This window comes from Vombatus ursinus, unplaced genomic scaffold (genome assembly GCF_900497805.2).
Source record: "Vombatus ursinus unplaced genomic scaffold, bare-nosed wombat genome assembly UNPS02014784.1, whole genome shotgun sequence".
Lineage (NCBI taxonomy): Eukaryota > Metazoa > Chordata > Mammalia > Diprotodontia > Vombatidae > Vombatus > Vombatus ursinus.
The window spans coordinates 11,523,274-11,550,048 of record NW_020954562.1 but is presented as its reverse complement, the minus strand read 5'-3'; the positions used below and the strand labels follow the sequence as shown (position 1 = coordinate 11,550,048).

The 26,775-nt window shown below is 33.6% G+C and overlaps 1 protein-coding gene across 7 annotated transcripts in view; it reads left to right on the top strand.

Annotated features, from left to right (window-relative positions):
- Positions 1-26,775, top strand: part of LRBA (LPS responsive beige-like anchor protein) — a 676,054-nt gene that overhangs the window by 85,667 nt on the left and 563,612 nt on the right. For 6 of the 7 annotated variants that reach the window (XM_027866938.1, XM_027866935.1, XM_027866941.1 and 3 more), the window contains 5 exons: positions 2,286-2,378; positions 10,153-10,261; positions 10,755-10,836; positions 12,903-13,026; positions 13,309-13,501. In XM_027866938.1, the coding sequence (XP_027722739.1) occupies positions 2,286-2,378; positions 10,153-10,261; positions 10,755-10,836; positions 12,903-13,026; positions 13,309-13,501 (601 nt within the window). The remainder of the gene's footprint in view (positions 1-2,285; positions 2,379-10,152; positions 10,262-10,754; positions 10,837-12,902; positions 13,027-13,308; positions 13,502-26,775) is intronic. The other variant, XM_027866942.1, reaches the window with a different exon arrangement.

Here is a 26,775-nt window from a genome sequence, read left to right as displayed (position 1 = left end):
TTATTTTACTTTATTTTACTTTTTGGTGAGGCAATTGGGGTTAAGTGACTTGCCCAGAGTCACATAGCTAGTGAGTGTTATGTGTCTGAGTTTGGATTTGAACTTAGGTCCTCCTGACTCCAAGGCTGGTGCTCTGTCCACTGCACCACCTAGCTGACCCTAGTCTAAACATTTAAAAAAAATAACTTTACATACTGTATTGTGTCCCAGTGGTTTTTTTAAAAAATAATTTAGAAATTCTTAATGCCCCTTAAACTTAGAAAAATTGAATTTATGAGACTCAGAAATGTCAAAATTCCTTGGTTTAGAATTTTTTGTTGTGGTGGGTGCAGTTATTAGTATAGAAGAATTGTCTTCTTCTTATTCATGAATTATGAGTCTCCTTTGTTCTTTCTTGAAAACCCAACCAACTAAACACTGTAATTTGATTTCTTGTCTCAAAAAAAGAGCTTCTTTTAAAAAAAAATCAATAAGTGACCATTTCAAAGTTTTTTGATGTTTTTCATATCACATCTTTATATAAAGAAAAATGTGTTACTTGTTTCCTTGATTTGAATTTTGGTTCTGTGTTGAATTTATATACTAAAACTAAATAGGCTATGACCTTGGTTATGCCCAGTTGCTAAAGGCTGTTAGGATTTTAGGCTACTGGCATTGTTGGGCAACTCAAAATAATGTATTTGTGCTAATATAATTAATTTCTTAATAAATACCTCTAACCTTAACCTTGTATCTACTTGAAAGTTTTTTTTTTCAGTGTTCTTAGTGTTTTTCAGTTCTCATTTGTTATTATTTATATGGAAAAGTTGAGTGTTCTCGCCAGTTAACTTTTGCTGATGCTGAGGATACCCTGTGGGGTGTCTCAGTGGCTCAATGAATAGAGTATCTGATCTGGAGTCATCAGGAAGACCTGAGTTCAGGCACTTACTAGCGATTCTGGGCAAGTCATTTAACTGCTCTCAGCCATAGTTTCCTCATCTGTGAAATGGGGATAATAGAAGCTCCTTGTTCCCAACGTTGTTGTGAGGAACAAATGAATGAATATTTGTAAAGCACTCACTCAGCACAGTACCTGGCACATAATAAGCACTATATGCCTGTTAACTTTTATCATCATCATCATCATTGATCAATATGTTTTCATTCTCCTTCCAAATTATTCCTCTTTTGGCATTCTTTGATCCAACAACATTGTCCTTCTTGCTGCCCCTCAAACATGACATTCCCTCTCTTGTCTCTTTGCCTTTGTACTAGCTATCTTTCATACCTGGAATACTCTGCCTCATAGTTTCCCCGGTTTTTAAGATTTACCCCAAATCCCATCTTCTTCAGGAGGCATTTCCTGGTCTCCCTAGCTGTCAGAGTCTTCTTTCAAATTACCTTACATTCACTGTGTATGTATCTTGTAGGTACATAGCTGTTTACACGTACACTCTTTGGCAGCATCTGCTGTTGTCTTTCTTTGTTTCTCCAACACTTAGCACATTAACAAATACTTGTTATTATACTGACAACTTCTTTAAAATATTAGAGGACTCAGATAATAGATGATGATAGAACATCATCATCATCATCATCATCATCATCATCATCATCATCATCATTATAAGTTAGCATTAACATAGTACTTGCTATGTGCCAGGCTCAGTGCTAACACTAAAATTATCTGATTGATCCTCACAAGAACCTGGGGAGTTAGTGTGATTATCATCCTCAGTTTACTGATAAGGAAACTGAGACAAACAATGGTAAGATAACTTGCCCACAGTTACACAGCTAGTAAATGTCTGAGGTCAAATTTGAATTCAGATCTTTCTGACTTAAGCCTTGGTGTTTTATCCACTGTGCCACCTATCTGCTCCTCAATCATAGATAATCATAGATAATTCCATAATAGAGGTAAAAAATTGTCTCTTTATATTAGATCTCTGCTACAGTTTTTAATGTCATGAATTTGGAAATTGTCATATTAAAAGAGTAATAGTATTTGGTTTAGTTTGTACTCTCATTCTTGTCAAAAGTTTCAAAAAATTAATAGTCTTTATTTGTCCTTTCTCCATTGAAGCAGTTATGGTTCAGTTATGATGATAGTAAACAAATTGTCAAATTTGACATCTACGAACTATGAATATGTTTTGTCTGCCATGGTTTTATTGCTTGTTTATCATGTTACTTTGATTTTAAATTGATCCTATAGCTTAATGAATGCATTTATTAAAAATTTCTTATATCTCCATTTAAAAAATTAACCCAAGGCATTTTGTTTTTAATTTTCTCCTACATAGAGTGATCTACAAACTTTTGGCATCCACAAGTGAAGGGATCAGAGTACAGGCTCTCAAAGCATTGGGTTACTTTTTGAAACATCTGCCCCCAAAGTGAGTATAGATTAGTTCTGAAAAGGATTTTTTATGTCAATTTTTATAAATTTATTAATGTTAACTTAAAATTATTAGTCTCCCTTTTATGATTTTTTAAACTAAATAATTTTCTTTCTTTCCATTGCTCTAAAAAAAATCTTGTAACACGCAAGCATATTAAAGCAAAACAAATTCTGCAGTAACCATCTCTAAATATTTGTGTCTCATTCTGCATGTTAGTCCATCCCCTCTCTATCATCAGCTGGATAACATTCATTATTACTTCTGGAATCATGGGTCATCATTACATTGATCAGAATTGTAAAGTCTTTTACAGTTTCTGTTTTTATAATATTGATGTTATGGTATGAATTGTTCTAGTTCTGTTCACTTCATTCTGAATCAGTCTCTACAATTTTAAACAAATTTTTCTGAAACAACCTCTTCCTTCATTTCTTTCCTGTTCAAAAATTAATTATTTATTTATTTTTAGTATTATTTCATTTTTAAATTTTGAGTTCCCATTTCTTTCCCTTCCTCCCACACCTATCATACCCATGGAGAAGGCAAGCACAGTATCAATTGTACATGTGAAATCATATAAAACATATTTCCATATTAGCTGTATTGAAAAGGAAACAAATAAAGAGAGAAAATTATACTTCATTTTGCACTCATAGTTCATCACTTCTCTCTCTGAAGGTGGATAGCATTTTTTTCATCCTTTGGAATTGTCTTGGATCCTTGTATTGATCAGAGTAGCTAAGTCTTTCACAGTTGATTGTCATTATAACATTGCTATTACTGTGCACAATGGTCTCCTGGTTCTTCTCACTTCACTTTGCATCAGTTCATATAGGTCTTGCCATTTTTTTTTTTGAAACCACTCCCCTTGTCATTTCTTATAGCACAATAACACTCCATAACAATCATATACCACAACTTGTTCAGCTACTGCCTGATTGATAAGCATCCCTATAATTTCCAATTCTTTGTCACCACAAAAAGAGCTGTTATACATATTTTCATATATATAGATCCTTTTTCTTTAATCTCTTTAGGATATAGATCTAATAGTGGTATTGCTATGTCCAAGGGTATGCATGGTTTTATAGCTTCTTTGGGCATAATTCCAAATTGTTCTTCAAAATGATGAGACACTGGTCTAATCCCTGGAGTTCTCAGCTCCACTAATAATTTATTAGTGTAACTATTTTTCCTCATCCCTTCCAGCATTTGTCATTTCTGATAGTTGTGTGCTATTTTCATTGGTATTTAATTATTAATAGTTAAAATTAATTTGATCTCAGAGTTGGTTTAGTTTGCATTCCTCTAGTTTAATCAATAGTGATTTAGAGCATTTTTTTCACCTGACTATAGATAAGTTTGATTTCATCATCTTAAAACTGCCTGTTTATGTTCTTTGACCATTTATCAGTTGGGAAATGGCTCTTATTTTTATAAATTTGACTCAGTTCCATATATATTTGAGAAATGAGGCCTTTATTGAAGAAATTTTCTGTTTTGTTTTTTTTTAAGGCAGTTGGGGTTAAGTGACTTGCCCAGGGTCACACAGCTAGTAAGTGTCAAGTGTTTGGTCAAGGCTGAATTTGAACTCAGGTCTTCCTGACTTCAGGGCTGGTGCTCTATCCACTGCGCCACCTAGCTCTCCCCCACAGAAACTTTCTGTAGAATTTTTGATATTCTTTTATTGTCTGTGGTACCTTTTAGCAAAATGTAATTTCCCTAATTCTTTCTTTTAATAAAATTTGTTTTTTGTTTTTGTTTTATCTGACCTCATGATCACTACCCCTGCCTTTTTTAAACTTCAGCTGAAGCATAACTCCATCTCTTTACTTTAACTCTTATGTGTCTTTTTGTTTCAAGTGTATCTCTTGTAAAATACATATTGTTGGATTCTGCTTTTTAATCCATTCTTTTATCCACTTCTTTTTTTATGAGTGAGCTTATCCCACTTGCATTTACATTTATGATTATTAACTGTGTATTTCTTTCCATCTCATTTTCTTCTGTTTATCCTTCTCTCTCTCCTTTTATCTTGTCCCTCCTCAAAAGTCTGTTTTGCTTCTGACCACTGCCTCCCTTAATCCACCCTTACTTTTATCATCCTTACCTTCTCACTCCCAATTTCTTATCCTCTTCCTCTTTTATTTTCTTTGTGTGTGTGTGTGTGTGTATACACTTATCCAGAGATTGATAGATATACTTTCCTCTTTGAACCAATTTTGATGAGAAAGAGGTTTAATTATTGCCTGCCGTATCCCTCCCCCAATTTTCCCCTCCATTATAAAAGCTCTGTCTTGTGCACCTCCTGTATGTGAGAAAATTTCCTCCATTCTCCCTCTCACTTCCCCATTCTCCCAGTGCATTTCTTTTTCTCACACTTTTTTTTGGGGGGTGGGGTGGGGAGAGAGATCATTCCAACATAATTGACTTACACTCAAGCCCTCCATCTTTGTAGACTACTTTTAACTGCTCTACTAAAGATAAAGTTCTTAGGAGTTACATGTATCATCCTTCCATATAGGAATGTATATGGTTTAACTTTATTAAATCCATTATGTTACTCTTTCATGTTTACCTTTTCATGCTTCTCCTGAGTCTTCTGTTTGAATGTTAAATTTTCAGGGGCTAGCAGATAGAGCCCTGGCCCTGAAGTCAGGAGGACCCGAGTTCAAAATCTGTCTTCAGACCAAACACTTGACCCTTACTAGCTGTGTGACCCTGGGCAAGTCACTTAGCCCCAGTTGCCTTAAAAAAAAATTTTCATCAGGAACACTTGAAAATCCACTGTTTCATTAAATGTTAGTTTTTTTCCCCTGAAGGATTATACTTATTTTTGCTGGGTAGGTGATTCTTGGTTGTAGTCCTAACTCCTTTGCCTTCCAGAATATCATATTCCAAGCTCTCTGCTTCTTTAATGTGGAAGTTGTTAAATCTTAATTAGTAAACTGAGAAAGTCAAAGTTAACATGCCTCTGCCCTTAAATGGAAGCTATATTTCTAGCCCAGGCAAAATAGAGTCTCCCCCCTCAAAAAAAGTTGTTGTCATATTACAATATAAAGCATCATAACATTAACATAAACTATTTTAATAATTAAGATCAGGGAACACACACACACATACACACACATTGTTGTTCAGTCATATCTATCCCTTTGTGACCTCATTTGGGGTTTTCTTGGCAAAGATACTGGAGTAGTTCGCCATCTTCTTCTCCAACTCATTTTAAAGATGAAGAACCTGAAGCAAACAGGATTTTTTGACTTGCCCAGGGTCACACAGCTTGTAAGTTGCTGAAGTTTGATTTGAACTCAGGTTTCCCTGACTTTACGCTCTGCACTTTATCCATTGTGCCACTTAGCTGCCCATATATATGTATATGTATGTATGTACATGCATGTATGTGTATGTATAAGTGTGTATGCATGTATTATATTTATACAGTAAACCCACATTTTCTTTTTTCTTTGATCTTCTTTGGTATAAGCCTTGTAAATGATTTTGCTTGGGAAAAAGATAGGCACAGTTAAATAACTTTTTAAACATAGTTTCAAATTCCTTTACAGAATGGCTAAACCAGTTCATAACTCTAGCAACAGTCCATCATTGTACTTCTTTTCCTACAGCCTCTCCAACATTTGTCATTTTCCCTTGTTGTTGTCAACTTTGCCATTCTAATTGGTGTACCCAATTATTTTGATGATTACTCTTTTGTAATATAGTTTGACATCTGGCACTGCTAGGCCCCCTTGGTTCCTACTTTTTTTTTTTTCCATTAATTCCCTTGAGGTTTTTGACCTTTTATCCCTCCATATTGTTTTCGTAATTGTTTTTTTTTCCCTAGTTTTACAAAGTAATCCTTCGTTAGTTTGATTGGTATGGCATTGAATTAATTAAATTATCCTATGTAGTATTGTTATTTTTTATATTGACGTGATCTATGTATGAGTAATTAGTTTTTCTCTAATAATTCAATTGTCTTTATTTCAATAATACTTCATATGTGGATTTTAATAGCTGCCTAAGTCTTTATGCATTTTATAATTATTTCAAATGAATTTCTATTTTTATTTTTTTCTATTTAGTTTTGTTGGTAATATATAGAAATGCTACTGACGTGTGGATTTACTTTACATATTCCAATATCACAGAAATTATTATTTTAGTTATTTTTTAGTTGATTGTTTAGTATTATCATCTGATCTTAAAAAATGATAATTTTATTCTTTTCCTGTGCTTGTTTTTTCAGTTTCTTTTTCTAGTCTTATTGCTGTAGGTAACATTTCTAGTACTATGTTAAATAATAATGGTGATTCACCAAATTGTTCAGTTCCTATGGCATAACAGATTTTACTCCAACTCTTTATTGTAAATTTTTGTGTGTTTTTATGTTTCAAGTGTGTTCCTTGTAAGCCATATATTGTTATAAGACATACTGTTGTTTAATTTATTCTGTTGTCTTTCTCTGTTTAATATGAGTGAATTCATCTGTTTATATTCACAGTTATTTGCATTTTCCTAGATATTATTCTCTGGTACTTTTTCTTTACTCTTCACTTTTTATTAAAAAAGTTTCTTACTCTTTTATTTCATCTTTTAAGCTTTTCTTCAAAATCTCTCCCTTCTAAACTCTTTTTTTTTTGCTTATAATTAATTCATTTCTCTACTCTCTTTTTTATTCTCCCTTTCCCCCTCTTCCTATTTTCTTTTGCTTCCCTGTTGAGTGCATTATATTTCTACACCAAACTCTTTGCGTGTATTTGTGTGTCAGTTCTTTTTGTTTTTATTTTTGTCTTTAGCACTTATCCTAGTGCTTGATATACAGTAAGAGCTTAATAAGTATTGTTGACTTGATATGTTTGTGTTTTCTACCCTCTTTTCACCAGTTCAGAAGAAAGTAACGTTCAAGTGATTCCTGCTTTCTTGTTTACCTAGACTTCAACTTGTGTACCCTGATTATATTGGAGCATAAGTTCCATCAACTTTCCTCCCCCATTTTATTCCCTGTATATCCTTTTCCCCTTCCCTTTTTTCTTATCAGTGCATCAAAACCTAATAAAAATCACTTTCAGTCTTATTTGACTCCTATGATCATGCATGACATTATAGTTTATAGTATATCAATGCTCATAGGGGATGCTTGCCCCCTCCCCATTAGAAAGCACAGGCTTCATTCTTATAAAGTCTTTTCTGATTGTTCACCTGCATTTACCTTTTTATGTTTCTTTTTATTCCTGTGTTTGCATTTCAAAGTTTTTATTCAGCTCTGGCATTTTCTTCAGGAATACACAGAAATCCTCAGTTTCAATAAAAGCTCATTTTCCCTCTGTAGGGTTGTGTTCAGTTTTGTTGGGTAAATTATTTTTGGTTGTAAGCCTATGCCTTTTTCCTTTTACAATTTCATATGCCATGATCTCTGCTATTTTATAATCACACCTGTTAAATCTTACATGAGCCTGACCATGATTCCTGTACTCAAACTCTTTCTAGATGCTTATGGTATTTTTTCTTTGATCTTAGAACTCTTGATTTTGGCCATGACATTCCTGGAGGTTTTCATTTTCATGTTTCTTTTTGGAGATGACTGGTAAATTCTGTTTTCATTTTGTTCTCTGGTTTAAGAATTCTGGGCTGGTTTCTTCTATGATTTCTTGAAATACAATGTCTAGGCTCTTTTTTTGGTCATGGCTTTCATGTAGTCTAATGATTCTTAGATTTTCTCTCCTTTATCTATTTTCTAGGTCAGTTGTTTTTGATATGAGATACCTTAAGCTATTTAATGTTTTTAGTCTTTTGAATTTGTTTTAATACTTTTTCTTGGCTAATGGAATCATTAATTTGTATTTGATCCATGCTAATTTTCAAGGAGTATGTGTAAGGTTTTATACTTCTTGTGCCATCTGTTGATTCTTTTTCCAATTTTTTTCTTCCATACCTCTTATTTGTTTCCAGTTATTTCCAATTATTTTGCATTATTTCTTCTAGGAATTCTAATTGATCTTATGGGTAAGCTGTGTTTTCCTTTGAGGCTTTGCTAAATAAATGTTTTGGAGTTATTCTTTGGAGTTTATGTCTTGGGCATTCCTGGAATCATAATAGCTTTTTGATCTTAAAAAGTTACCTGTTTTTGGCATTTCAGTGTCTTGACTGAGGCACTGCTCCTCACCTAGGGGTTGCATCTTAGATTTCCTTTCTTTTCAGAATCAGGATTAAAGGAAACACCCTGAAGTTAGCCCTTGGACCTGAGTTTGAGATTCCCTCCCTCCAGGGTGATTGGAATGATAGAACTATGACCTCTGGACCTTATAGATGAGTTATATAATGGTGGAGGAGCTGGGTTGCACTGTTTCCTCCTGTTCAGCAATGTCAGCTTGTCCCCTCCCCTTTATTATTATTATGTTAATATTATGCTTTATACTGTAACATGACTCTCCCCTGACATACACACGTATACATGTATATACAGATAGGTATACATGTATACGTATATATGTAAACATATATACACACATACATACATACATACATACAAACTGGCCCTAATTAGGAAACTGGGGAAGTCAAACCTCACATGCATCTCTCCTTGAGTGGCGGCTGTACTTCTAGCCCAGGTGAAATAGAGAGTCCATAATTTTGCCTGTGCTGGAAGTACAGCTGCCACTCAGGATAGATGCATGTGAGGTTTGACTTGCTTAGTTTCCTAATTAGGGCCAGTTCTCCCCTAATTAGGCAGCCTTATGGGGGCCCCACACCACTCCCCCTACCCACCTTTGATCTGATCATACTGGAGTCAGGCCAACAATTGGCTTAGCTCTCTGCATCTCAGAACTCCCTAGATCAAATTTTCAACCTGCCTCAGCTTGCCCAAGAATAGAAATTCAGGAATGTGTCATCACTCTTGGTAGCTACATAGTTTTTAATCTACCTTTGATACTAACTTATGACTTTAAAGTTATTATTATTATTTAGTCATAATGTGTTCAGTATAAGAATTGAGGAGATAAGCTGTAGTGTACAAATGATGCAGTTGGTTCATCATAGATTATACATATTGAGCTTGAAGGCATCTTAGTCCAACTCCTTCATTTTCAAAAAGAGGAAGCTAGGGCTCTGAGAGGTTCAGTGACTGCCCAAGATCACAGATTGTAATTAAAGCTAGAATTTATTTTCAGGTCTTGTGACACTGTCCCCTATGCCATGTAGACCTTTCTGTTAGAGGGCTTAAAAGTTCAGTATGGAGATGTTACAATAAGAATAGCTCATTTATGTAGCACCTGAAAGCCTACAGAGAGCTATTTCCACTACACATAACCATAGTAACAAAATAATACCTCTTGTCATCCAAACAGAATGTAATTGGAAATCGCCATGTTGTCTCAACTACTTTTGTTTTAGAATCTAATCTTCATAGGGCTCAGCACAGTGATGTATAGTCACTAGTAAATGACTGATTTGATTTGCGCTGTGGAGAATTTTAACTGAAGTCCTTACTGTTCTACATCTACGTCATTTATAAATTTGCTTTGGTAATTATGGAGTAGTTGAGTTTACCCAAGTTTGTATTTATGAGCTCATTAGCTTTGTATTCCTCCTTTGGAGTTTATGTCTTGGACATTCTAGGGATCATAACAGCTGATAATGAGAAGAGTGAATTAGTGGGTTTTTCATTTTAACTTGAAAAAACTTGTGGGCCTGATTCTTTTTATATTCATACCTTTCATTTGTAGCAATATTAGACATGCAGTGATTTATCTGTTTCTAATTGTAGAAGAAAAGCTGAAGTCATGCTTGGACATGGATTGTTCTCATTGCTGGCTGAAAGGCTGATGCTTCAAACAAGTGTTATCACCATGACCACATACAATGTTCTTTTTGAGGTATAAACACAAAATTCATTCTAAATTTCTTAGAAGATGTTAGTATGGAGTGGTTTGGATATTTTATGCAATTTCATGTTGACATAAAATCACCAACAAAATTGGAATGCAAAAATTTAGGATTTAACACATATAAAAGAGATTCAGACAAACCTGTTAAAATGTCATCTGTTGTGTAATGATGGGTGTATATTATTTAAACATTTCATTTTTTAATTGAAAATGTTTCTGCCTTTTATTGTATTCATCAGAATTCTAACTTGATGTCCAAGTAAAATTAATTTAAACTATTTTTGGATTCTCTGAGTATTTAAGTAATATTAAAAGGTTTTTTAAAAAAATAGTGAGGACTATTTTAACTTAGACAAAATGTTTTCCAATATTGTAAATATAACAGCCTTACATTTTATGACATTCTTGAAAATTTAATAAGTTAAATTGTAGTATTGGAATTTCCGTATGCTAACATACTGCTATTTTCTCACTGTTTTAGATTTTGATAGAACAGATTTGCACTCAGGTAATACACAAACAGCATCCTGATCCAGATTCATCAGTGAAGATACAAAATCCTCGTAAGCATGTTGTGTATATTTCAAATAATTGGAATGAGTTTTTCCTTTTTTTGAGTTTGGTTCTATGATTCCATCCCTGTGGCAATTCCCTTCACTGATATTGATTAGTGTCTCTTCTGGTACTTAAGGGTTTAGAATAGTGCTTGAGGCCTCAAGAGGTTAAGTGACTACACAGCAGTCACAACTTGTAAATATCAGAGGTTGGGCTTGAACCCAGGTTGTCTTGACTCTCGCTGACCTTTTATCTCCTATGCTAGGCTGCCTTTTACCTTTTTTAAAAAATCAATTTATGCAGTGTCAATATTATTCAAAACTGACTTTTTGAATGATTGTTTCAGTAAGAGCTTAGATATAATATAAATTATATAAAGAGAAAACTTATTTCCTTTAATTGTTAACGTTCATGTTTTGTTTTATATATAACTTCACATTGATCTCAAATTGTATGCAAAGTTTATAACACTTTTTAAGAGTTTTGTGTGCAGGTTTTTGATTTATTATGTGGTTAGATGTCCAACAAAATCCTAGTTACATTTTTAAATATATTGGGCTAAATTCTGTGTTATGTAAATACTTTCACTTTAAATTATTGTCAAAGGAAGAATACCAAATTTGGAATGGAAAAGTATCTGATCTCTTCTTTGTTTAAGACACTCTTGATTGGCTATTTACAGTTCTTAGGCAGTTATACAAAATACAGGTTTCCCTTCCTGTATTTTATATGGTATGTATGTATACAGGTATATTCCTGTATTTTATATGGCATGTAATTAATTTGGTACTGCCATTAAATTATATCACTAGTTTCTTTAAAGTGAATTTCAGCATAATATTAAATAATTCATATAGCTCTGAAGTTTTATTCTCCCTAGTCATAAGGTAAAGAAAGGTAATATTATCTTTGAATTGAGAGGAGAGGAGAGGGGGGAAAAACTCTGAAATTATTTGAATATGTGCATTCATTTTATAGAGTTAAGAAATGATACCAAAAAATCCTGTTTTGAAACTTAAAAAAGCATGTTATCTTCCTTAAGCTTTAGAAGACTGTAACTTGAAAAAAACTAGAACATGTAATAAAGAGGAAATTACAATATATAAATATTTAGGAGGCTACAAGTACCACAAATTTATTACTCTAAATTTCCTTTTTTCTTTTATAAAGCATCTCATTATTATTTAATAGTCTCTCAAACATTTAGTAAGAAGGTGACTTCTTAGTATTATTTTTGAATTTACAAGAGGGTAAAAAACTTTGACTTTTGGAAAAAATCAATATGTTTCTATTTAATTTTGAATTTGAAACAATTTCTTTTGGGTATGTTAAAGCATTTTTCTAAACTGAGGTCAGAAAATGTTATCAACATAACACAAAGGATTTTATAGTATCATAGTAGAATTGAGTGTGTGTGTATGTACGTGTTTAAATGGGTGGATGGATTTTAATTTCCTTTGGGATTTTGTTTCAAACTTTACTTTTTCAGTTATAAGAGAAACTTGACAGGTGTTTAATACTTATAATGATAATGAAAAGAATGTGTTAGTAGGAATCAGAGAATTTTATACTGGGTGAAGGTAAAATAAATGGTTTTGCCTTTCTCTTGATTGCTTGAATGCTGATATAGGCAAATTGGCCCTAGTTTTAATGTTTATTTTAGAGTCTAATTCATCCATCCATTTTATTTAAAAGTTCCAGAACTTAATCCTGTAAGGGTCATATAAATTTAAAAGTTTATTTTAGATTTAATTAATGTTTATATGTAACATAAGTTCTGGGAATCATAAAAATGTTTATCATCACTTAAATTCAAATGGACCTTAAATAATTTTAGTTCAGATTTTCAAATCTTTGCTTATGTTCCTGAAAGTTCAGGGAAGAAAAATTGGATAATTTCTTATAATTGGTCCTAGCTTTTAAAAGAAGTAAATTTTCATATCTAAGATTGTGATTAGTACAATTTATTTCAGGGAAACACAATTAATATGAAATTGGAAACAAAATAGTTCTTCTTCCCTTGCTTTTTTTGGTTGATTTTTTGGTTTTTACTTATTTATAAACTGTCTTGCAGAAGTACTAAAAGTAATTGCGACTCTGCTGCGAAATTCTCCCCAGTGTCCAGAGAGCATGGAGGTTCGAAGAGCCTTTCTTTCTGACATGATTAAACTTTTTAATAACAGCAGAGAAAACCGAAGGTAAGAAGAAATAAACAGTATGCTTACAGTAGTAAAATGAATTTCAGTAACTTTCTGTGAGACTAATCTATCAAGAAAAATGGTTTATTAAAATAATAGTGAATATGTTTCATTAATGGTTTTCAAAGTATATTGGAAACTACTAAATGAGAGTATTTAATGCTAAACTAGTAATTGTTTTGGATGCATGGGCACTGAAGGTTCGTTATTTTAGAATCATCTTAATTTTTTATGATTTTCTTTAAAGTGAACAGTAATTCAGTGCATTCTTACAATTTTCAGGAGCTTGCTGCAGTGCTCTGTGTGGCAGGAATGGATGCTTTCACTTTGCTATTTTAATCCCAAGAATTCAGAGGAACAGAAGATAACAGAAATGGTATATGCTATTTTCAGAATTCTGCTTTACCATGCCGTCAAATATGAGTGGGGTGGCTGGCGTGTGTGGGTGGATACCCTGTCAATCACACATTCAAAGGTGAGTTTCTTTTGTAGAAAGTATTTCTTAGTATTTTAAATGTCTATCATCTACAGTTTTACCATATTTTTGATAAAAGAAATTTAAGATATAAGGGGAAACCTTATCTTTTATAACAATCTACTTTCTGTGAAATGTGTAAGTAGAGCAGTTATAGTCTATTTTCCTAATGATGTTAAATTAATGTATTAGACCAGGTCATTTTAAACTTCAAATAACATGTGTTTGACTCTGGTTTTGTTAAAATAAAAAGGAATTAATCTTACATAGTCCCAATTTGAAGAATTCTCCATTTCATAGGAGTACAGGAAATGTCTTTTCCCTTCTTTGACTTCTAATTTCCATTCTTTTTTTTTTTTTTGTGGCATAAAGCATTTGAACACAAGGTGGCATACCTTATCTATCCAAAGAATAAAAAGAAACCCTTCTAGTTCAAGCCTAGTGGTAGAACATGCAATGCCTCAGGCTGTTTTTATAGTATCACAGGATCCTAGATTTAAAGGTAGAAAGGACCTTGGAGATCATCTACTTCAAATGAGAGGTCATTTTATTAACTGAGACCTAGAGAAGAAAGATGACTTGCCTAAGGTGTTACAGGTATTAAGCAGTAGAAAAAGGATTTGAACTTAGTTCCTCTGAATCTGATTTCAGGGCGTTTTTCACTGAATCACACTCCATTCTTTGCTTATTCTGTGATTAGAGACAAAAATTGGGGTGGATAGATAAATATTGTTAAATTAAGGAAAACAGTAGTGTTATGTCCTTTTCAGGTTTAGACAATGTTAGAAGATTGCATGTTTATAATTTTTAAGCTTCATACTACTGTCTTTTTTACATTATTGCTTCTTGTACAAGGAATACGTCAGAAATGATAGATCTTCTAAATTTTATTTGTTTATTTACTCATATTACTCTGGAATTCCCTGCCATCCCAGTTCCCCTACTCATTTAGGAAATGGGTTTCCTCACTAGGAAGTATTCCTTCAGCATACATGGTAACTGTTAATCCTTCTCTTTCTTCTTGCATTGGAAAGAAGTAAACTAGTTTGTAAGGACAGTCCAAATTAGAAGAGTCTCCTTCATAAATGTAGTGCTGTATCTGATGAGAGCTGGAGTAGTTTTATTTCACTGAATAAAAAGTGGTCTTTTGTATTCTTTTTTTCCAGTCTACTTAAAAGCTAAAACAGAATACAGAACAGCTTTATAAAAGAGCTGTAACAAAAAGACAATGCTAGTTTTTAATTCATTTACAAAGGACGTGTCTGTTCATGTCCATTCTTCTTATGGGATCATAATCCTCTCAATCTCATATCACTAATTGATGAATTCTTTGTATCACCACTCTAATTGTAGCCCACTTTTGTAAATGAAAGAAGGAGTCCTTTTCCCTACCAAGGTTAAGCTCTATATTTTTGTACTCTTGATCTTGTTTACTCTTTTTTCCCCTAAGAGCTTGTTCCTTCAGTCATTCCCTCTCTTTTTAATCTTTCTTTATTCACTGACTCCTTCCCTGCTTCCAAGAAACATGCCCAAATATCTTCTGGCTTTACAAAATATTCGTTTGAACTTGTCATCTGTTCAACTCCTCAGGTAGTCATCATATTTTGCTCTTCATATTAACCACCAAATTCTAGAAAAAGCTACCTATCCTTTTGACCTCAATTCTCATATCTCATTAATTTATCAACTTCTTGAAATTTGGATGTTGTCTTGTTTTATTAATTAATGTTTAAAAATTTTTCATGTGTATAATACACCTTGTCCTTATAACTACACTTTGGGGATAGCCATAGTGTATTATGTTCCTCATATCCAATGGAAGAGTGCTGAGCAGGTGATAGATTCTGAGTATTTGTTGAAAGAATAAATGAGTTCAAAGAGCTAAACAGTTATTGTTTCACTCTCTTTGGTATATGGCAGTGCTTCTGAGATATTTTACCTTTTCTTGACTGAAGATTGATTGAAATTGCATGTATTATTTGCAGAAGTTAGAAGGAAGTAACTATAAAACTATTCTTTTGAATAGCTTTGCTAGGTATGGCTTTCACTCTTGGGTAATTGTCATGATCAGAGTGTTATAATAACCTTTTTCTTTTTCTGATATAAGCATTTTCAGGGTGAAGATACTCCTAGAACACATGGGAGCAAAGGGGTAATTTTTTTTTCTCTCTCAGGCCTTGCAGTGAATATTAATGGAAAAATTTTTTTAAATCATAGTTCCTTGTATATTCTTGAATGAATTAAAAAAACACTATTATTACACAGCTAAGAATCTTATAAAATTTGAGAACTGTATTTGTGGTAAAATTGGATTAAAAGAATATAAAACTAGTTTTCTTTTCCTTTTTTTTCCTGGAGACATGAACATGGTTAAGTAAGGGAAATAATTGAAAAGGAATAAAAAAATGTGCAAAATTGGAGCCTTATGCTTAGTTGTTTGAGTTTCAGCTTATCTAGTATTTTAGGCACCCACTTAGTTAACCTGAAATAACTTTTTTTTTTTTTTTTTTTGGTGAGGCAGTTGGGGTTAAGTGACTTGCCTCAAGTCACACAGCTAGTAAGTGTTATGTATCTGAGGCCGAATTTGAACTCAGGTCCTCCTGACTCCAGGGCCAGTGCTCTATCCACTGTGCCACCTAGCTGCCCCCTGAAATAACATTTAAATTATGTATGTTAAAGTACAGTTTTGTTATTTAGTTTATATTTTATTTTATTCCAGTGACTTATAGTACTAAAATACTCATTAATTTGAAATGAAAACAATTCCTTTAAGTGGAGACGTTATATGCCACAAACCAAAAACCAGTTTTTATGACTTATAAACCTTACCAAAGAGGATTTAACAATACTTGTAAGAAGGTTAAATAAAATGAAATAACTGATGGGATAATTAATTCTAGTTTGTTACCTAAGTGGAAAGAAAATTATTGCTTTTTCTCCTATATTATAAAATAACACCAAAGGCTACATTGATTACCTGGAGGGGAAAAAGTAAGTATTCAATTCAAATCATGTGCATTTTCCCTTTTTTGCCTTTTAATATTTCTTTCAATTCTCATATATTTTAAAAAAGATAGTCTTCTTATGCCAATGTATATGGATTGATTTGAATGCTGTTGCAAATTTAACATCTTTGAACTATATTACAGTGATGACTAGATACTTTTTGATACATTAAAAATATAAACAGACTGTACTTCAAGGCTTTATGTAAGAATATTAATTTATTGGACATATAACAAACATGCATACAGAATTAGATGAATAATTTGTAGTATGATGTTTAGATGCTAATTTGGATCCCAGTTTTTTTTTACCTATGAATATAAGCATTTTAAAGTCTTTTTTATATTCCCATATATAATTGTATGGGATTGATGCTTATTTTTTTTCCTTTTTGCAGCCATTTTGTATCCCAATACAACTAATTTATAACAGTTCTTTGGTGTATAAAGAACTAGTGTTGTAGAATTGGATAGCTTTTGCAGAGCTACACATCAAGATACATGCAGCTGCTATAAAAAGCCAAAGAAACTCAATTGCAATTTTATTGTCCAGTTTGATAGATTTCCTGCCACCTTTGTAGCAGGAAAGCTGTTTGTCACTGTAACCTTCTTCTCCAACAGCTGCACTACTCTTTATAAGTAGTAATAGGACCTTTTTTTTTTGTTTAGCTTAATTGTACTGCATTAGTTACTTTGGTGTTAAGGCTTAAAAGGTGCACATATTAAGTGTAACTTTTACAAATCTGATTTTTATTGTCTTCCAGTTGTATTGCTTTCCCATTATTTTCATGTATTTTGTCCAAAGTTGGATAGCAACCAAAATCATGTCGTCTTGTGTCGATTTCACTAAAATGTTTACATTATTTTTCTGTGACTATTAAAATTACATTTTAGCAAATGTATTGAATGTATTGAAAAGGGTTCAATAGCAGATTTTTACTAAATACATATATGAAACAATTATATATGAAAATTTAATGCCTGGATTCTTTGGGAACAAGGAAAATGATATTTAATAGTCCTTTGACCTTTCATATACTCAAAACAAAAGAAAGTATTTCATATATTTAAAATAAAATTTATTAGTCTGCACAGAAATAGGATTAGGTAAAATATGTAATTATTTTGTATTCTTCAAAATATTAAGAAACACTACTTAGTGATTCCAGTGAGTTAGCTTAAAAATAACAATGTTAGTCATTACATATGGAAAGAATAAGAATTTATTAATAAAGAATAAGAAATTATTAACATTTAGTAAGCAATTAAAAAATCTTTAAGTTTATTTTTTAAAGTATTGCAAAAAACTTTTGAAGCTAGAAGTTTGACAAATAGTCTTTATTATTAGGACCATCTCCCTTTGGCATAAAATAATGATAGCAGTTACATGCTAAAATTTTTTTTCATAAAAATAAATTTTAATTTAAGGGATTCAAGAGGATTATGTTCTTACTTTTGTCACATGAAGACTTTTTTTTTAAAAAAAGCAAATTATTAGTTTTGTTTTGTTCTTTGCCTAGCAAAAAATTCTATCTTTTTAACTTCTGTACTGTTAAAAATAATTTGTTCTGTGAAAAAACATATACATAAAATGTTTGAAAAAATATTTAAAGTCCTCTTTTAAAAGGAGAAAGAATAGATAGAATTTAGCTGAGTTTTTGCCTAGATAGAATCACTTAAGGTAAATGCCATAGATTTGTAAGCATAAGTTGAGAACCCAAGTGATACTGTATTGTTTTAACCCAGTCTTACAAGTGAAATCAAAATTGGATCTGTGAGGCATACGTACTACAGGTGCAGAAGTTGGAGTACTTATTGACTAAGGTGATAGTTTTATGGTAAAAGGAGGTGTTGAGGGCAGGATTTACATTTATTTATATATTTAAATACATTTTCTAATACCATCATGAACTACAATCAGAAAGGGAGAGTTCTAAAAAAATACTGTTTTAAATAGTTTAAAGACATCTTGCCAGATGGTTACAAGGAAGTATTGCTCAAAACATTAATACAAAAAAATCTCTTTCCACATCTTACCCTAAAACAGTGGATGAATTTAAAATATTGGAAGAAATTTAGACATTATTTACTAGCACCTCCTAGCTCTAAAATTGTGTGCTTCTATTGTGATTATATTAAACTATTTAAAATTTTAAGAGGAAGTGATTATGCAACTCACATATTTACTCTTTCTCTGGTTTCTATCAAACTTTGTTCATGAGGCAGCATGGAGATAACCCTGCACATGGAGTTTGATGACCTGAGTTATATTCTGGCTCTGTCAATTACTGGCTTTGTAACTTTCGCCAACTCACTTAGCATCTCAGAATTGGTTTCCTCATCTATAAAATGAGAATAATAATGACTCTGCCATTTACCTCACAGCTGTCATGAAGATAAAATAAGGTAATGTGGGTAAAGAGTTTTGAAGACATAATTAATGATAATTCAAATTTCTATAAAACCTTACAGTTTCCAACAAGGCTTATGTGTATCATTTCATTTAATTGGCACAGCAGCTTTGTAAGGTAGGCAATATTCATTATTATCCTCATTTTATAGGTGAGACTTGAGGTATGAAATGAAGTTCTCAGGTTCACAACTAGTATTGGAACTTATATCATCTCCTGACTCTAAATCCAGTGTTGTTTCCCCTACACCAGGAATTCTTACTTGAAGTATAAGATATATGTGTGTGTGTATGTTTGTACTTAATGTAAATTACTTAATGTAATGTAAATTTTACTTTAAAAAATGGCCTGTGTGGTGTTGACTGTGACTGGAAGGCCCTATCTTGCATTTGTGAAGGGCTACTAGGTGTTTAACTCAAATTAATCATAATTAGCAGAACTGCTCAGATTTAACACTGTTCCTCCTCACTTTACCACATCATTATTATAGCTCAGTGGTCTATTACCTGTCTTACGCAGCTTGACCCACCCCAAGACCTAAAGCTCACATAACTTGCCTTTCACCTACTGAACTCGGCCTAGGATGTGTCTCAGTTATTAGGCCCCCTTGCCTCTAAGACTCAACCCAGGAACTATGCTTGACACCAGGAGCGGAGTCTCCAGCAACTAGCCCACTTCCTCAGTGGTTCTTCCGAGGACCAAAGACTCAGAGAGTAGAGCTCTTTCTGCCAGGACATGTCATTAACACCAAGTCCAATCCTCCTTCCTTCACACTTGGAAGAAAGAACTGAGATATTCTTCTACCATTTATTTATAAGATTCTTAAATGTGTGAGCCTCAGGCAAAAGGTGATTTGCCCAGTGGCAAACTTTCACCTCTTACTCTTCCATCCCCAATGACACACAATATTCAACTATGTAAGAAAAATTACTACATCCCTCCCCTGGTACTGCTTCTTATTCTTTCATCCCTCTCTACTTAGCCCCTACCATGTTCTAAACTAGCTTTATTTTTTTCTTTTCATGAACCCATCTTTTGGCACTCATGGAACATACTTGGTTTTCCTTTTTCGTACTGATTGTACCTTGTTTTATATCCCTCAATACACTGATCCTAGTAGGGGAAACAACTTATGCTTTTTGAAGTTCACTCTGTTCTCATATATATCATAATTCACATCCAGGTGGCTATTATGTAATAGCCGCAATGGCATTATGTTTCTTTTCTCATAGTGTACAAGTTCACTGGCTTTCTCTCTACCCTAGTTTCTGCCATTTTCCTTGAGGACCTCAGCATACATGTTGTTGTTTCCTCAAACATCCTGGAGGCCCAATTTCTTATCATCTTTTAACTCTCTTGACCTGCTTCTTGACTTCACCCCATATGCCCCTAGACTTCCTTGTCATCCTCATTGTCATCACCAGCCCTCCAGCACCTCAGTATTCTTTCTATCAGGCTATCACCTTGGTTCTGGTTTAATTTTTTTTCCTTTACCAATCTTAATCCTGAGTTAGAAAGTTCAGTATTAGACTATCCTCTACTGTTAGACCTCTTGGTCTTGCTAGTGCCCTGCCAAACCCCAACCCTGGTTTACTCCCACTATCCCTCCTCTGTATTCCGACTCAAATGCTGATGTACAAGGCTAGAGAAATTCAGATAAATCTACTGACTGGGTACATTCCCAGTTTTTGTTAGCTAATCTCAACTGGGTCCTCAGTTCAGTAAAGCAGTATTCTTAGTATCCCTAATTTTTTCTCCATTACATCCCCCACAGTAACTGTTCTAAATTCCTTTCTTTAAGCCTCCTATGCTATCTTTTATGGTATCCCCTTGATGTAGTTTGTGGAGAAAATTAATTTCATTTACCCTGAGCTCCCTCTTCTCCCCTACTTTGTATCTTATAACTACTTAACATGTTAACCCATTCACTTCTCCTTTACTCCAGTCTCTGTTGAACGCACAGCTTTTCTTGTCAAGTTTAACCCTTCTCCTTGTATCCGTAATCCCATTTCCACAATATTGTAACAATAATCATTTTTTAATATTTAGTCTATCCCTCTTGACTGGCTTATTCTGTGATGCTTAGAAAAATTCCTGGGTTTTCCCCATCCTTACAAAATTCTCCTGATCCTACTGTCCTTCAGGTTATCATGCTAACATCCCCTTCCCTTTAACAACCAGATTCCTGGAAAACATTGTTTCTACTGGTTTCCTCTACTACTTTTTAAAAAATTCACTTTTCAACCCCTTACTGTCTGCCTTCCAACCTCATAACCCAGCTGAATTTGTTCTGTCTAAAGTTGATCTCCTTAATTACCAAATCCAATGGCCTTTTCTCAAACTTTGTCCCTTTTGACATCGCTGAAGCCTTTGACACTACTGACCATCTTCTCCTTCTGGATAATCTTTCCTTTCTGAGTTTTCAAGAGACTTTCTTTCTTGATTATGTACTATTTTTTTTTTAAGGCAATTGGGGTTAAGTGACTGCCCAGGGTCACACAGCTAGTAAGCGTCAAATGTTTGATCTGAGGCCAGATTTGAACTCAGGTCCTCCTGACTCCAGAGCCGGTGCTCTATCCACCACACCACCTAGCTGCCCTGAGTATGTACTTGTTTGACCACTCCTTCCACAGCCATGTCCTTTTAACTCACTATATATACCTACTAAAGCTCTGTCCTGGACCTCTTACCTACTTTGTCTTTTTTTTCTTCTCTCGATGGTATTATCAGCTTCCGTGACTTCCATTATATTTATACTAATCGCTCCCCAGAACCCTACTTTCTTTCTTAGGTTCTATATCTGCAATGACTGATAATTTGAGTTAGATAACCTGAAGATATCTCAAACTCAACATTGCTCTAAAGAGAACTCTTTATTTTTGTTCCAAAGTCAAGGAATTTTCCAAATTAATATGTTTCTGTTGAGTACGCCACTATCCATTTAGTCACTTGGGTTCTCTGTTTAGGAGTTATTTTTGAATCTTCTCTTCTTCACAGCATCTCTTTCCTCTCTACTCACCTGGCTATTGCAATTAAATTGGTGTCTCTGCCTCAAGTTTTTCTTCTCCTTAATCCATAGTCCACACAGGTGATGAAAGCAATATTCTTACAGCAAAGACCTGACCATGTTGTTCTCCTGTTCAGTAAACTCCAGAGATTCCCTTTTTTCTATAGAATCAAATATAAGTTCTCCCCTTTTCCATTTAAAGCCCCCTAGAACATGACTCCAATCTACCTTTCTAGCTCTATTTTCCGTTACTCATCTTGATGAACTCTGTGGTTCTACTATACTGGTTTTTCCTCACAAAGAACACTCCATCTCCCAAAAGTGCTAGTGAGTGACTTTTCCTCACACAGAACACTCCGTCTTCAAGAGCCATGGTCTTTGTCTTCAGCCTTCCAGGTACCAGTCTGTCCCTATTCCTGGAAGGCTTTCCCTCACTTCCACTTCTTGCAATCTCTTTAATGCTCAGATCAAGTATCTTGTTCATAGACTATTTCCTGGTGCCTCCAGGTGCTATTAGTTTCCTCCTTCCCCAAATATACTTCTCTCTGTGCATTTTTTACCCTTCATTAAGTAAGATTCCTGAGCAAAGAGACTGTTTCAGTTTTGTTTTTGTAGCCTCGGCCCCTAGTATGGTACCTGGCACATATTAAAGTATTAATAAGTGATTCTTGATTAATTTGTTTTTGATGTTGTATTCCTAACATCTTGTATAGTGTCTGGCACTTTTTGCTTTCTATTGGACCTTTAATTTCATTGGTATCAGGAGATCTTAGTGAGGAAATTCCCTTTATTAGATTGCCATGTACTTGCTTTTCAATTTAATCATAGATAATTGATTATTACATTGAGAGTTTAAATTACCTTTCCTGGGTCACATAGCCAGTATGTCTCAAAAGGTAGGATTTGAACCCAAATGTTTCTGACTTTGGGATTGAATGTTTACAAAGCCATTCCACCTATCACCTGACACATAGTATGTGTTTAATAAATGCTTGTTGACTAATTATTAAAGAGACTTTTAGTACAGATTAGTTCAGATGTTTAAAAATATCTTTTTGAAAAATATCTTCATGATTAAGATAAAGAACTAGTAATTATCAGTCTAATATAACCACTATTTTTACATTAAAAGGGCCTACAATGAAAAAAAATGTGCTTTTGTTTTAAGAAACAGCCATCTTAAAAAACCAAACAAAGAAACAACTTTTTGGAAGCAAAAGGTTGCTTCACATCTAGGATAAGTATAAGTTTGTTGAATTGATGAAAATCTGATGTATCATATGATGGAAATATAATAAAATAGCCTGGTTCTTTACTGTTTATTAATCATTTGTTCCCTGCTTATTAGTAAATGTTGAATGTCAGGTTAAGTTAAAATTAATGGCAGAGGGAATACTTGTAGTTATTTGCTCATAAGTGTCCTTAACTAGTAGTATATAGAAGTGTTCAGTAGACATTTCAAAGGGCTATTGATTAGCTGTCAAATAACTGAAGATGAATGACTAGCCTTTTAGCTGGGTAATTTAGAACAATATCTGGCAATTAATTGTATATTATCAGTTTTACAGTTACAAATTCAAATGTCTTAAGAAAAAGAAAAAGAAAGACAATGTAAAGAATCCTAGAATCACTCAACTGTCATTAAGCTTTAGATCTAATGTAGGAAGTTAATGGGAAACTCAAAGAAAAAAATCTATTATGTGGCAGAATTTGCAGATCACTTCAAAGATTTGAATTCATGGAGTGTTGATTAAATGTAGTCCTTTTAGGAAGATAAAGTCACCCTAAAATAGGTATTGACTAAGAACCTGAAGTTTAACATATGTAACAGTTTTCCTCTGATGTAATGTAAAAGGTATTTTGTAAAAATTTTCACTGGGGATTGTTATACTGTGTACATAAAAAACAATTTGTGTTATTTCCTTTCCATACTTATGTACACATAAAAGAAATTGTGCTTTGATTGACATGGGTACTCCTGCTACTACAGATGATCCTCATGAGATTCTATGGCTAAAATAGAACCAGCCAGTCTGGCAGTCAGTCTTTTAGTGCCTTATTCTGCACTTAAGTAGACTGCTCTTCAGATAACAGAGAGAAAATCTATCGTGGAATACTTTACCAGAAACCATTTTAGTTAGCTTGGATCTTTCAGAAGTCGAGCTTTGCTGTCATGGTCTTTGTTGTAGAATGGACATTCATTAATGTAAAAATAGTGGTTATATTAGACTGATAATTACTAATTCTTTATCTTCATCATAAAGATATTTTTCAAAAAGATATTTTTAAACATCTGAACTAATCTGTACTAAAAGTTCTGTTCAATAATTATTAAACAAGAGCCCAAGCTTAGCACTATGTCCTTGAGAACTTCATGTAGTGCTTTAGTGGATGCTCATTCTACATGCTCTAAACAATTTAATATTGACTCTTCAATCTGTAAACTAGTGTTAAAAGGTAGAATTTGAAATGGCATGTTGGCATGCATTTAAAAAATATCATTAAGTGATCAGAAGAAGTCACAAAACTTCTCAGTTTCAGAAATAGAAACAGCAGGAAATATATACTTTGTGTCATAATCAAGTGTAGTTTGAAGTTAGCTTTAATTATAAGTTAGTTTAAAAGTGGTTAAGTGAAAAAGACCTTTTTGATCATGGACCTTTTTAGATTCAAGATAAAACTTGTACATGTGTTGAATAAGCATTGAAGAGGAAGCCATGGAAGAATGGTTCAGTGAGTTATAACATCCTTTAGAGAGAGAATTTAAAAATATTATTTGACTTTTCACTCCTTTCAGGGTAATAGGGAGGCCCTCTAGTTATAGCCTTGGTGTTGGCTGGAAGAAGTGGACCCCTGCCAGCCATGTCAAAGACACGGGGTATGTGTAGATGTGGCCCTTGAGAGCTTTGGTTAACCCTATACAACTCATGCCTCTAAGGAGAGAATTGCTGTGGCTGGGAGGTGGATTACCATGGCCAGCACAGGGATGAACAGAGAGAAAGTGAAGCAGGTTTTATTAAAGAAGAGATGTTCACAAAAAGGAGGTGGGACGCTGGGGTTTTTGAATGGAGTTAGCTTCTAAAATGTTGAAGTGAGGGTCAGTTTTTATATAGTCTTGTCTGGATCAAAAGGGACCAGAACTGGGGAACAGTCAGCTGCTGAGTCTGGGATGTGGGGTGAGATGTAAGACTGGACCATCCTCCTTCTTTTGAGTATAAATAGGGGCTACACCCTTCACTGCAGGTCTTACTCTGATAAAGGGACTCAGAAGTTTTTTTGAGTTTCCCTGAGGCTTTTTTAGGGGTTTAGGAGCTTTCTTTATTCCTTATGCCCTTATATTCCTGAAAACCCATAATGTTATATGATTTTAGAGTTGGAAATGATGAACGAGATCAGCTAGTGCAATTCCATTTTACATGTGAGGAGGCTGAGCCCCTGAAGAGTCAAGGAACTTGTTTTCATTTGCAGACTTTAATTATTTGGGATTCCAAGAAGTTACTGTAATAGTTCTTAATCTAGGCAGTGTTTCCATTTTATATCCTTTAAGAAAAAAATAAAGGGAGAGATATGTCAACCTAAGTTCCTTTTTTCTTTAAAACAATACTAGTCATATGTATTTTTCCTCCCTGTCCTTCTCATGCTAATTTTTCTTGCCTAGTTCACGTTAAAACCTTTAATAAAGAGGAGGGATACCAGTGTTTTCCTTTACTTATATATTATACATCAGATCATTAACAATTTTTATTTAAATCTTCATGTGTACTAGCTGAAAAGGTGGAATAGGAAAAACATTATGGGAAAGTGTCATTTAGGAGAAATGAGAAAGGTGAAAGGTATATAGATTATACAGAAGCCTTATGCCTCTATATCATGGACACTTTACTCAAAAAGTGAATCTTTAGGTACTAGACATTGCAAATACTAAATAACATCAGAAAAAAAAGGAAAATGACTACATTTTAACAGACAGGCAGAGACTTTTGATATGAGAATGATCCCTAAGTCATAGCACAGCACATTGAAATACCTGTTTAGAAGTCATTTGAAAGAGGGAAAGATGACAAAGGCATGGGAAAAGATGATTGAGAGAACATCAGTTACCCTCCATTCTTGTATCTATTTCTCACAGATGTACAAAATTTTTATGATAGTTATTTATCTGTACAGGAATTGAGGGCATCCTGGATGAGGGTATTAGTTGGGGACAAGTAGGCTTTCAGAAGTGCTGTTCAACAATGAACCACATTTTTATCATCTCACAATTAAGTGAAAGATTAGAGAATACAATATATTATTATGTTTATTGTTGTTTGACTTAAAAGCATTTAGTTTGATAGAACAAAACACCACCTTACCTGCTCTGTTATAACAAGGTGTCTCTATTCGTCAAGATTATTGAGAACTGTTTAGAAGATGAAACATGAGAAATCAGTATTCATTAAGTGTCATTAATAAACAAAGGGTGAGACACAATATGGATAGATGTATGGTAACCCAAATGTATTTTCCATTACGATAGAGGTATTCCAGTTCAGAGTCTAGGTCGAGGAGAAATCCCATATGAATAGTGAGGTCCTCCATAGGTTGCTGTTTGCAGGTATATTACATAAATTGAAGCAAGCTCCACAGCATTGCAGAAGGCTTTCTGGAAGAGAACTGTAGTTACTCAAAGATGTTTGGCCTGTTCATTCATATAAGAAAGACTGAAGGATGAAGAGTGATTATAATCCAGATTTGAACTTACCTTTGAATGCCCAACCTGTAGAATTTGTCCAACAGTATGTATATCTTGGACAGATGATATAGTTGGACATTGAATTGGGCCCACAGTTCAGAAGAAGGAGGACAGCA